This window comes from Aphidius gifuensis, linkage group LG2 (assembly GCF_014905175.1).
Source record: "Aphidius gifuensis isolate YNYX2018 linkage group LG2, ASM1490517v1, whole genome shotgun sequence".
Taxonomy (NCBI): domain Eukaryota; kingdom Metazoa; phylum Arthropoda; class Insecta; order Hymenoptera; family Braconidae; genus Aphidius; species Aphidius gifuensis.
This window is the reverse complement of record NC_057789.1, coordinates 24,877,834-24,891,422: the sequence shown is the minus strand read 5'-3', so window position 1 is coordinate 24,891,422 and position 13,589 is coordinate 24,877,834. Positions and strand designations below refer to the sequence as shown.

Genomic DNA, 13,589 nt, shown 5'->3' with positions numbered 1-13,589 from the left:
TTTTTGTTAAGTTTCTTTTGTTGTTTTATTGAGTTAAAGCTTCTAGAGTTTTAAAATATGCATATTTTATATCGTATTCCATGTCGTACCAGTAGTTAATTGCAATACAGCTGTGAGATTGTTGAACATGATGGAACCAGAGTGCAGGAAGATAAAGAACATCACCAGCTTCAACTTTGACTTTGATTGTCGTTGCATTTTTATATTTTGGATATCTAAAATTAATTAATTAATTAATATTATTTTTTAAATTAATATAATGAGTGTATATTTACTTTTGATAATCTGGCTTCAATGGATCCACTGATACCCATGGTATTTTATCATCATCATCAGTTGAACCATTTGATTCAATTGGATCAATTTTCCAATTGTCATTTACTTTTTTATAAATTGCTGATTGATATTTTTCATATGGAATCCATGGTAAATCTGTTGGTGGATGTAATGTAAATTCTTTTTCTCCTGATATTACACAATAAATATTTTCATATGGATCTTTATGCACTAGATAAAATATAAAATTCAAAGTTTTATTAAAATTTGTTTGTTTTTTTCTAAAATTTCGATTTAATAAAATAAAAATACTTGCTGGATGTTATTGCTCTTCCATCACCCATCCAAAAATTAATAGCATCTGGATCTTGTCCAAATGCATCATTAGCCCATTTCAGATGACAATCAACATCTTTCCATAGCTCATAATAACAGCTTTGAAAATTTGAATTTTGTTGTTGAATATAAAAAATTTCATTGTCATTTGGATTATCTAAATTATCTAAAAATTCTGTCATTTTTAATGATCTTTCTTCAGGCATTGTAAAATATTTATTTCCTGATGATAAATCAAGTGTAACTGCATCAGCATATCCATTTGGTGTTACAGCAACTGTGACAATTTTATCATTTAATTTTTCACGAAAATAATTAATATTCCATTTTTCATAAGCTTGCCAATTTTTAACTCCATTTTTAATTAATAAAGGTATATTTTTTGATACATAATTACGATAAAAATCAAAGGGATCAATTGATTCAATTGATGCATCAATTTCAGCTATTTTTTTTGGCAAGTAGAGTTCTGTAATAAATTAAATCAATTTAATTTCGAGGTTAGAAATTTTAGTTTAATTTTTATTTCAAACATACCTGCAGCTTCTTTGGATAAAAGTTCACATGCTGTATCAATTTTATCATTAATATTTTTCATTGTAATTTGATTTTTGGCTGTTGATGTTATTGGATTGGTAAACAGTGTCCTGGATATTGAAGAACAACAACATAAAAAAACAACAACAACAATAAACACGTGAGTTGGTGGACTGGTTTTGAGAGTGCCTTGATGTTTTTATATTGAGACTGATTGAGACAGTGATATTTATTGACAGATAAATTATGGCTGATGAAACAGTTAAACAGACAACTGCTAAACCAGCAGAACCTGCTCCAGGTGATGGTTTACGATCACTCAAAAGTACAACACTTTTTAGAGCAATTAACTATGAATTGTATATTAAACCGGTTAGTTTAAAACATAATAAATATAATAAATTGTATTATTTAATTGTTATTTTAAATTTTAGAATTTATGGGTGATGGGACTAGGTCTTATTTCAATAGTTGGATGCTCAGGATATATTTTATACATGAGATCAAAGTATGAAAACAGTGGACATTATGTTGCCATTGAAGCTGATGGTAAACAAAGTTATAAAAAAAAAGTATCAAAATGGGAAATGTAAGATAAAGCATTTCTATTATTTAGAGCATCAAGACATTATCAACATGTAGCTATTTTTTTTTCTGTAAATAATGTATACAATATTGTAATATTAAAAAAAACAACTGTCATAGTAAAAATATTGTTTGATTTTAAAATTGCCATTGTTTTTTATTTAATTTGCTGAAAAAAAAAGGTAAATTGCATCATTAAATTGATAAATTAATAGAAAAAAATATTAACAATCTATCATTAATATTTAAATAATTTTATTTTTACATAAAACATTTATTAATTGGTCAATTTTACAAATTTAAATTTGTATTATTGCTATTATTTTAACAGAAAAATTGATGAATCATCAATGTTTTTGTTTGTTGTCCACTATTAAAATGTGCTAAACCTTGGCACAAATTTACAAATTAAAAAACAATTTAACATTTTTAAACATTAATTATTGGTGGGGTGTGTATTTTTGTACTTGATTAAAATTAATTATTAAATATTCTAATCAACAATATCTTTTATAACTCAATTATTTTGGTTGTTTTTAATTTATGCTTGTTTTAATTATTTAAAAATAATTAAACATTATGTGGAAATTCATTGACTGCTTTGTTGAATGCATTTGCAACATATTCAACATTTTTTTCATTTAAACCACACATATTCATTCGAGCACTGCGAGGCATGTAGATATGATAATGACTCTTGAGATATTCAACTTGGCGTTCTTTAAATATTGAAAATAAAAACAATTAGCATCAATATATAATATTAAAATAATAGTTAGTTAATTACCTGACATTCCAGTGTAAGAAAACATTCCAATTTGATTTAAAATATGTTCCCAATTACCAGGTGTCTTGAGTGATACAAGATGATCATAAAGTGCTTTTCTCATTTCCTTAATTCTTCCAGACATTGTACGAATATGATCCTTCCTATAAACAATACATTAAACAATTATTAATTGTTATTTTTAATTGTTTTTAATTAAACATTTACCATTCTTCATACAAGTCTTCATTTCCCAGTACAGTTGCAACAATACGAGCTCCATGATTTGGTGGATTACTGTACATTCCTCTGACAATTAATGTCAATTGTGATTTTGTTTGTATAACTTCATTTGTATTATTCATATGAACAACTAAATTACCAGCACGTTCATTATAAAGACCAAAATTTTTAGCAAAACTTTGAGCACAAAAAAATTCAATTCCACGTTCAGCAAATAAACGTACAGCAAATGCATCATTTTCTAAATTACCAGTAGCAAAACCCTATTTAAAAATTAAATAAATTGATTAATTAATAATCACTTTAAGTATAAAATAATATTACGTACTTGATAAGCACTATCAAAGAATGTAAATAATTTTTTTTCTTCAATAACATCAGCAATTTTCATCCATTGTTCTGGAGTTGGATCACAACCAGTTGGATTATGTGCACATGCATGTAATATAACAACTGAATTTTCAGATGCATTACTTAAATCTTCAATCATTCCATCAAAATCAATATTTCTTCCAGTTTGATTCCAGTATCTGTACTCGTGAGTATTTTTAAAACCACCATTAACAAAAATAAGACGATGATTTTCTGTAAATTAATATTAACAAATTAAGCTATTATCAATGCTTGAAATTGATGATGATGATAATTTTTCTTACCCCATGATGGTGAACTGTAATATACAGTATCATATTTAAGAATACGTGAAAGAAATTCAGCTCCAACTCTTAATGATCCAGTACCAGATAAACATTGTACTCCAAATGCTCTACCTTCAATAATTGATGATGATTTTTTACCAAGTAACATTTCAACTGCTGATTTACTAAATGCATCAAGACCAAGAACTGGAAGATACTCATGATTTTGTAGCTCATCATGAGCTAGTAATTTTTCAACTTTTTTAACAACTGGTAAAACCCAAGGTTTGCCATCATTTGTTCTGTATGCTTAAATTATAAAAATTAAATTAATTGTAATTAATGCTTGTTTAATAAATAAATTTGATAATAAATATTCCAGATACGTAAATGATTATGTAACAATATTTTTTAACTGACATCTACATGTCGTGTGAGGTCCAGCAAGGTCAATATCATATTATTGTAAATATGTTATGTTTTAATAATATTATCATCATAAAAATAACTTTCTCTTGTTATCTTTAACTTGTTTTTTTAATAATAATTTCATAATAAATTTGTTTGATAAATAATCATTGAGTTAATATGATTTTTAAATACATACCTCCAATTGTTAGATTTACTTTTTGTTCAAATGAATCATCAGTGTAGATTTTATTTAAAGCAAATATTTCAATTGGTGGTCCAACTTCAATACCAGTAAATCTGCTTGTCGACATGATTATTGTTTATCTAAATTGATAATTGATAAAAAATTAAATTACTTTAGTTAATCTATTTAAACAATAAATAATTATAAATTTTTAAATAATTCATTTTGAATTAGATTTATTTATGAATCAAAAAATGAAGCAAAATGTTTAATTTTTTTTTATGTTAAACTTACAAATTATGCTGGTGGTGTAGTTGATACAAATTTAATGAATGATGATCAATTTTATTAATGACGTTTTAGTTGTCAAGTGCTTTGAAGTGCTTAATTTAATTTTTTATATTTTTATTTTTTATTGGAGCACCAAGAGACCTCAAACGATCATCATACAAACTAGAGGTATTTTTCTAAAGTGTGTGATGACACCTTAATGATATTGATGATGTCATTTTTGTTATAAAAAAAAAAAGATAACACGTGCCCCTAATTCCAATAAAAAGGTTCTAAAATTACCGGGAGATAAAAAAATTGCTCCTGTATCTGACGTTGCTGGTACTCTTGTTACAGAAAAAAAAAATATTCCAGTGTTTAAAAATAGCAAAAAAACAATTGACAAAAGGATAATTTGGTAATTACCTATATAATTATTTAATAATTGTATATTGTTGTTAATGAATTGTTATAAATTATATTGTTAATAATTTGTCATAAAATTAATTGTAAAATGAAAAAAAATATGTAAATGTTTACTTGAAAATTTGAGGTTAAGTTGAATGTAAAATATTTCTATTAATTAAATTTTTAGATAATACAAACAAAAATGACTGATAATATGGAAAAGAAAAATTGGACAAATGAAGAAAGAGCAAATTTAGCTGATCAAATGGATAAAGATCTTGATAATTTTATCAATAGTTTAGAAAAAAAAAGATACACAGAAGGATGGCCAGAGGATAAATGGCAAGAAGAATTTGAAAAACATCCATTTTTTATGAAAAAAAGTCCAGAGCCTGGTGATGAAGTGTCACCACTTATGGAAGGTCTTCAACAATTAAAATACGATGCAAATGAAAATACACCAGAAGGTAAAAAAAATTATTTTTTAATTAATAATTCAACAAAATATTTTATAATATTTATATTTTTAGAATTGGCAGCAAATTACAAAGAAGATGGTAATTTTAATTTTAAATGTAAAAAATATCGTTTAGCTATATTGAGTTATACAGAAGGTATCAGATCAAAATGTAATGATGATAATTTACTAGCTCAATTATATAATAATCGTGCTGCTTGTCATTTTATGATAAAAAATTATTTATCATGTTTAAATGATTGCATGACTGCATTAAAATATCAATCAAATTATCCAAAAGCCATGAGTAGAGCAGCAGTATGTTGTTTTAACATAAAAAAATATACAAAATGCATTGATTTATGTAACAAATATATCAATGAATATGGTGATAACAATGAGGAGATAATGAGCCTCCTAAAAAATTCAATAATTGAAAGAAAAAAGAAAGAACGTGATGATAGAATGAAAGATGCACGTTTAAAAAAATTAGAAACAGAAGAAGATAGACTTGTTAAAGCAATTATTGATCGTAATATTAATATTGATATACCAATTGGTAAAATGACAATTGATTTAAATGATTTTGTACCACAAATACCACAGTTATCACAAAATAGAGTTAAATTTGATAATAAAACAAATCGTTTAGTTTGGCCAGTTATGATACTTTATCCTGAAACAATGCAAACTGATTTTATACAAAGTTTTCATGAAGATACACCATTTTTAGATCAACTTGAAGATTTATTTATTGAACCACCAGAATGGGATATTGAACAACGTTATATTGTTGATAATTTAAATGTTTATTTTGAGGGAAAAGATAAAAAAAGTATTCATAAAGTTGACATTAGTAGAACATTATCATCAATTATATCACGTAAACAGTTAGTAAATTAATTTTATTAATATTATAATTAATTAATTAATTGATATTTTTGTAATTTTATTTCATTTATTTTTATAGATTTTCATTGAGATGTGGTACACCATCATTTTTAGTATTAATTGCTGAAAGTGAAGCAGAAAAAAATTTTTTAAAAAACTATAAATTATAACTTTTAAAAAAATGTAATTTTAATTAAATTAAAATTAATAAAATTCAAAATTTAAACTGGTTCATGATGATGTTTTTTTTTTTTCATCAAAGTAAATAACTTTTTTTATTTTTTTTTCGAAATGAAACCGCACAAAACTGTTATGAATTATTGTCCCGTTTGAATTTAATTTTTCTCTAAGTAGATTTTATGTACACAAACATCATATGTAAATAAATCCATGTGAATATATAAAAAATAAAAAAATTGTGGTCAAGCGAATGAGGAAGAGCATCAACTTTGCGTGTTACTACGTTATTATAATAATCGTCACGCACATTTACGCACGCGCTTTGTCAAGCTACCATAGTTAACATTTAACACGATTTTACAAATGTTAACTAATTTATTATAAATCATTATTTATATCTTGATATTTTGTATAAATTAACTTGCCAATATTTTTAAAATTGGTTTATCAAAAAAAGTCACGCGATATATTTTAAATAAAAAAAAATTTATCTATAATTTTATTTGTCTATCTTTTTTTATTATTATTTAGAGGAATTTATAATCAAAGCTATTAAATTAATCTATTTTTAAATGATAAATTTTAAACTTTAAAAAATAGTTTTTTTTTTTTGATAATGTGTGAATTTAATTGTCGTTGCGTGTGTATGTATGATGAGTGGATTTTAAAGAGATTAAGTGTTAAAATGCGCACGTCGCGACCAATTTAATTTGTTGGATAATGTGATTATGGCATTAAATGTAAAGAGGATCATCTAAATGTATACATGTCTGTCTATAATTTAATTGAAAATTCATCATCATTTTCCATTTATATCAAATTTTTTCTACCAATTATTTACAATCGAAATAAATTTACTGTTATTATTTTCGTTTGACATTTATGGATTAAAATTTTCGATAATTTTAATTAATTTTCCATTATACACCCGGGTTAATATAAAAAAAAAAAAAAAGCGTCAATACACTCTAGCCAAATGACAATATTAATGAAAATAAATTTTATATTTTTTCTCTTTTAATTAATATTATTTAAATTTGATTTTTTTTTATAATATTTTATATTAAAAGAAACTTTTTTTTTTTAAATTTGTTTGGAAAATTTAATTTCATTAATAACATGGAGTTGCTTCGTTTTATAGTCAACGAATTTTCCATTAAAAAATGCAAATATCAATAGGGGTATAGTGAAGGTGGGGGGTTGCTTTTATGAGGCATCACAAACTGCGAAATTATTCACCTAAATGCCATGATATTGCAATATTGGATTATACTTTTTTTCAACTGAAAATTGTCATTAATTTGATTTAAAAAAAAAAAAAATCTATAAAATTTATAAATATATTTTTACAGTTTTATTTAATAAAAGAAGATTTTTTTTTGTCTGTTATTTAGGTTTTTCAACATGATGAGTCACTGAGTGCTTTGGTTTTTCAGTGACAATATATAATGATGGATTTTTTTTTCATTTGGAAAAAGAAAAAATGATACCAGACGACAGTAAAACACCTCTGTTCTACAGCTGTGACCATGAGGACCTTGTGTTTGTCTAAAAAAAAAAAAAGATATCAAACTGTGACAATGAAAATTAATCTTAAATACTTGAAAAAAAATTATAAATAATTTATTTTTATACTTGCAAAATTGCCTAATCATAGAAAAATTATAAAACATCAATACCATGATTGTAAATGAATTTTAAAGCTAAAAAAATCATTCATTTTATTTTAAATTTTGGAGTATTTTTTTACTTTGATGATGGTGACTATCATGGACCTCCTCCTGTGTTCAACATGCTGACATCAATGTCCATTAAATTCTCAAAAATACATCTACCTTTTTCCTCTCAGCTACAGTGGTAGTTTTTTTTTTTTTCTTTTTCTTTTTTTTTGCCATAGAGACTAGAATATTTCCGGGTTGTTTTTGACTTTAGACACGCACCTTTGTTCCGGCAACATATCTCTTTTTTTTATTATTATTATTATTATTAGTCTCTATTTTATTTGATTTTAGTTTTTGCGTTCCGCACCACTTCAAACGTTTTTCGAAAGTTTTTGTGTGTGCATGTTGACTTCTTTGGAATTTTAGCATCAGTTGCTATTTCATTGTTCCAAGAAGTTTTCGGTCTGATGGGACATGAACCATCATCCATGACTATACCATTTGCAACTTAACTGAATATTTCTTTTTATATATTTTTTAGCCTCTTTGCTCAGTTAAATTTGTCGGTTATTGAGCTGGTGGTCTATAATACTTACTAGCTTTCTTCCTGGTGGTCTTTTTCTATCGCCACTTGACAAAAGAATTAAAGAAATAAGATTAAAAAAAAATATATATTAAGATGTCTTTAGTGTCAAATTAAAAGCTAATATACCCACAGTTTATTTTCAAATAACAGTAATTAATAAAAAATTTAATTAATCTAAATTTTAATTAATAAAAAAAGGGTTTTTTTTACATTTATTTTTATTCAGGCAAAATTAATTTATTATTTTAAAGTTTAATGATTTATATAACAATGATATTTGCGGTTCTTCAATAGACAATCGGAATCGGAAATATTTGCGGAAATCGATTAGTTCAAATGTTACGAAATTAGTGTGGTTTAATATAGTAAATTGATTATTGATTTGAATATTTGAATGTCCATCTAATTAATTTATATAAAAAAAAAAATAAATAATTAATGTAATATTTAATTATTATAATTTAAATAATTATTATTGTCAATTAAATTGGTGTTTAATTTATGTTTTACACATTGTTATTAATATAAAATTTAATAAATTTGTTGTACAATTGATACAACAACAAAATCATCAGTTTGTATAATGTATTAAATACATAAATTAATATTCATTTTGATTGAAAAATTATACGTGTATACTAATCGATATATGTATATCTATTATTCCACAATTTTCATTTGTGTGTTTATATTTTAAGCCCACGATATTTCACTCAATATGAATTAATATTTCATTTAAACATCGTGGTTGTTATTTAAATATACTTTGATCGTTTGATTTATTTATTTGTTTTTTTTTTTACTTTAAATTATTATATGATAAATTATTTGAAGGTGTTTGGTAAACTTATTTTGGATATTTATAAATTTTTTTTACTTATTAATAAAAGGGCTTAAGTACTAAAACATATAGAAAATTGATTTGAATATAAGAAAGAGATTGATTTCGAATTTATAAGGCTTGAAAAAATAATAAAATATTAATGTAAAATTAAGATAATAATCATTTATAAAGGACCTTATTTTATGGATTTAGAAAGGATTTTTATTTTTAGGATTTTTTATTTTTTAACCAATGATAAATGTAGTTTACTTGGATTTTTATTATTTTTTTTTTTACTAACACTCAAAGAGTAAAACGTAAAACCAAAGATAAGCCCTTTTTCCATTGGTAAAAAAATAAAAAATTTCTACTAAAAAAAAGGACATATATATCCTTGTAATAAATGATTTTTTTGTTAACAAAAAAATAAATGTTAATAACAATTTAAAAGTCAAAAACAATCGAGCCTTTTTAAAGATAAAAATAAATTTCGAAAATAAAATAATTACATAAGCCCTTTTATTACTAATAAATAATTTATTTATAAACAAAATAATAATATTAATTTATAAATAATAAATAAATAAATAAATTTTGAATAATTTGTTACATTTTATAACATTAAATCTAATAAATATACAAATTTTATAAAAATTTTTATTTTCCATTTAAAATAAAAAACTAATAATTTATTTATTTATTAATAATTAATTGATAAATTATTTATTCAATCTAATTTGTCTAATCTAAAAACATAATCTTTATCTTAATTACTTGAAAAAAAAAAAGGTTTTTTTATTTGTTTTTTTAATTCAACCACACACTCAGCTGATGGGAATAACATTAAAAAAAAAAAAAAATTATTTATCTTTTTAGTTTGAACATTATTTTACAGTTGTTGGTGAATGTCATGAATAAGTTAACGATGCCAGAGTATAAAATGAAATACCTAAAATTGTATATATGCTAGTTATATATATGTCCATGTATAAATAAAACTTGAGTGAACTGTGAAGTGAAATGATCAAATGTTGTGTGTGAGTGTATTTTGATACTCCAGAGATGAAATTTGATTTTCTAAACTCCCAACCGTGAATTTTATTTTTCCAATAATTTAAAAAATACATTTAAACAATTGATAAATCTACTAAAAACATTTTTATAAATAAATAAATTATCCAATAATTTTCAACTCAATTCGAAAATCGAAATTAATTTTAAACTCGTGAAAATCGAAATCGAAAAAAAACAATTTCGTCAATTTGATTTGTGTTTAAAAATAATACAATGCAATAAATAGCCAATTGAATAATAAAATTATTAAAATATTAAACAGGTGTTATTAATTATACCCATAAAATTTAATATATATATTTTAATTATATTTTTTATAATGAATTTTTATCGTTTATTATATTTTCATCGTTTGGCTCTTGTTTATCCTGCAATTTTTCTTGAATATAAATTATTTAAAATAGTCAACAATATACCTATGTTTTATGCAAATATTAAAAGGACGAAGTAAATATGTTTGCGCGTGCGGACAAAATTCTTGATGGTGTGTACCTAATTTTAATGGAACGCATGCCCTCGCGTGTTTCCAATGACCGACATCCAAATTGTTTCAATCATAATTTTCCATCTTCACGTCACACGCATCAACAATTTGCCTATTTTATTTTTTATCAATTTTTTAAAATTATTTTTAATCTTCATTTACATTATTTATCCCCCCACACATGTACCAAAAAAACAAAATCAAAATATAAATTTAAACGAAACACACTAAATATAAATTATTTACATAAAATTTTTGATGATAAAAATAAAAAAAAAATTATGACCCTTTTAGATGTGTATGTTAAATTTAAATAATAAAAAGTAAATATAAAATTTTTTTATATATGCAAATTTTAATCAAAATTAATTGGCTTAATTTATTTTTATTTTATGGGTATGTATTTCGCGAGGCTTGATGGAAAAACTAAAATGTCAAAAAAGATTGAATACGTTAATTTGGTACGTGCATATCAATCGTTTACAAAATTCAATTGCAATTTTTTTTTTGTTTCAATTTTAGTGTCATGTTGTGCTTTTATTTATATGTAATCCATTGGAAAATTATCTATGTAATAATTAATTTCGACACGTTTAATTACAGATTATTTAATTATTCAATTTGAAAATGTATTTATTTTTTTTTTTCATTACTTTTTTTATGAAATTCAGGTGACAGTTTTCATGATGAATTAGATTTCATAAATTTTTTGCATATTCTTGTTAAAGGGTTGATTAAGAACTGTGCCATATGTGAATTCAGGTCGACGTAATCTTGCTCGTTGCGCAGAAATCGATTGAAAAAAAAATATATTTAAAAATATACAAGGATTTGTGGTTTTTCAAAATTATAATAGTTATTTTTAACAATGAAATTTTGAGGTAAATAATTTTTACATTAACAACTGTTGCCCTCAATAACACACACATGCAATATGATTTTTTTTTTTATTTTTTATTTGTAAAAAATTTAGTGTTGTATTATATCAAAATAACAATTAAGTGTTTCCTTTTTTTCATACTGAAACATCCGGTTTATATCAAGTACAATATGGCAAACGAATAATTACAATTTCAACCCTTTTTGTTATAAAATAAGAGCAAGTATTATATAAATTTTGCTTATTTATATTGATTATTTTTCATAATTAATCAACTCATTTTCTATATTAATTTGAAGCTTATTTTAATGTTTTTTTTAGTTTTATTTTTTTAGTTAACTTGTCTACTTGACGACGAGCTTTTCCGGTTGCCTAGCATCGCTTCGAAACCTCATTCGACTAAGTACAAAAAATAAAATAAAATAAAAATAACATGAAATTATACGACTCACTTGTTCGACCCTGTCCATCCTCATAATATTATTCAGCTCGTAACGATTTAGCGACACAATATTCCTAATTCCAGAGGTAAGAAAAAAAGCTTCATATAAAAATAATAAATTTCCCTTGTTGATACTAAACCTAATGAACTTTTTAAATTAAAAAAAAAAATAGTAGGTATATATGAAAAATAAATTAAGTTTTTTTATAATATGGATAAAAAAATAATTTACGTTTTTGTAAATATATATATTTATAAAAATAATGCAGGTCACTTGAGTTGACCACTTGGTGGTTTACATTTAATTTGTTAAAAAAGATGCGCATATATATTCATGGCGAGGTCACTTGGGAATATGAGATATACACGCAAGTTAAAAAAAAATAATTAAAAATAAAAGAAAATAAAGAAATTTATATTAAAAAAAAAAAAAACACACAAAGTTTATGCAGAAGAATCTCGAGTGTATAAATATATATAAAACTTGAGAAGGAAAAAATGAAAGAAAAAAAAAATTCAATCAGCTCCAAGAACACGAGGTAATGATCCTACACTTTGGGGAGTAAAATAATCGGGGTGTGTGATGTGATATATTTAATGAAATGGTTTATATATAAGCTCAAAAAAATTTCCATGAAAATTAAGTCTTGACAAGGGTGAAGCAACCAAAATTTCCCCACTGAATTAATATCAGTGATTTAATTGACAGTGTATATATTTATATTAAACTAAAAATTCCATAAATTTCATCAACAAATAAATAAAGAGATAGAATTAAATATCCATGTTTATTGTTTAACAAAGGATTCGAAAAATAAATAAAGCCGGATTCGAAAAATGTAAAGAAATCGAAAAATAAAGTTTACGTAAAAGCGCATATATTTCGGGATATTATTAAACAATGTTTAAAAATGTTTTTTATTGTTGAAAAATATAATTAAATTATACTACATATATGTATAAAAAAATATAAAACATTGATGTGTTTATTTATCATGTATAACCAAGGGAGAGACGAGTTCCAGATGTTGAATTTTGTGGGCTTTTCTTTGGCATCCCTTTGGGGGTTTTCACCAAGAAGACGACATATATACAACCAAGATAACAGCAAAAATATGTTAAATTATATTTCAAACAATTTTCTTTTTTATATCCACAAAAAAAAAAAAAAATAAAATAACAACCAAATGTTGAAAAATAAATAAATTAGGGTATAAAAAAGTTAAAGGATAAATAAGCCTACAAGCGTTGATGTTAATTTTAATATTCCAAGAAATTTTTTAACTTATCAGACGAAAAAAATAAAAAAAAAAAATATTATATTCATATGTTATATATCGTGTTGCATATAGATGCCCATGGATTATAAATAAAACACAAGAATGAAACTATGAAAGGCACCTGAGATTTAAAAAAAAATAAACTTGCAATGTAACGAAAAAAAAAAAAATCGCAAA

The 13,589-nt window shown here is 23.8% G+C and overlaps 4 protein-coding genes across 4 annotated transcripts; 2 read left to right on the top strand and 2 right to left on the bottom strand.

The window, feature by feature from the left end:
• Nucleotides 1–5: 5 nt before the first annotated feature.
• On the bottom strand, nucleotides 6–1,265 carry LOC122849729 (bifunctional peptidase and (3S)-lysyl hydroxylase JMJD7). Its single transcript, XM_044148514.1, has 4 exons — nucleotides 1,150–1,265; nucleotides 593–1,081; nucleotides 276–507; nucleotides 6–215 (listed from the first exon to the last, which is right to left on the bottom strand). Exons 1-4 carry the CDS (start codon nucleotides 1,208–1,210, stop codon nucleotides 26–28), a joined length of 972 nt encoding a protein of 323 aa, XP_044004449.1. The 5' UTR covers nucleotides 1,211–1,265; the 3' UTR covers nucleotides 6–25.
• Nucleotides 1,192–1,837, top strand: LOC122849731 (small integral membrane protein 8). Its single transcript, XM_044148515.1, has 3 exons — nucleotides 1,192–1,309; nucleotides 1,389–1,521; nucleotides 1,584–1,837. Exons 2-3 carry the CDS (start codon nucleotides 1,396–1,398, stop codon nucleotides 1,740–1,742), a joined length of 285 nt encoding a protein of 94 aa, XP_044004450.1. The 5' UTR covers nucleotides 1,192–1,309; nucleotides 1,389–1,395; the 3' UTR covers nucleotides 1,743–1,837.
• A 128-nt stretch (nucleotides 1,838–1,965) lies between these two features.
• Nucleotides 1,966–4,394, bottom strand: LOC122849726 (aspartate aminotransferase, cytoplasmic). The gene is made up of 7 exons (XM_044148510.1): nucleotides 4,271–4,394; nucleotides 3,989–4,116; nucleotides 3,400–3,690; nucleotides 3,072–3,328; nucleotides 2,729–3,006; nucleotides 2,522–2,664; nucleotides 1,966–2,453 (listed from the first exon to the last, which is right to left on the bottom strand). The coding sequence occupies exons 2-7, from the start codon at nucleotides 4,101–4,103 to the stop codon at nucleotides 2,305–2,307; spliced, it is 1,233 nt and encodes a 410-aa protein (XP_044004445.1). The 5' UTR covers nucleotides 4,104–4,116; nucleotides 4,271–4,394; the 3' UTR covers nucleotides 1,966–2,304.
• Nucleotides 4,395–4,476: 82 nt separating this feature from the next.
• LOC122849727 (DNA polymerase interacting tetratricopeptide repeat-containing, protein of 47 kDa-like) lies at nucleotides 4,477–6,227 on the top strand. Its single transcript, XM_044148511.1, has 4 exons — nucleotides 4,477–4,664; nucleotides 4,842–5,121; nucleotides 5,185–6,001; nucleotides 6,082–6,227. The coding sequence occupies exons 2-4, from the start codon at nucleotides 4,857–4,859 to the stop codon at nucleotides 6,170–6,172; spliced, it is 1,173 nt and encodes a 390-aa protein (XP_044004446.1). The 5' UTR covers nucleotides 4,477–4,664; nucleotides 4,842–4,856; the 3' UTR covers nucleotides 6,173–6,227.
• Nucleotides 6,228–13,589: the final 7,362 nt, after the last annotated feature.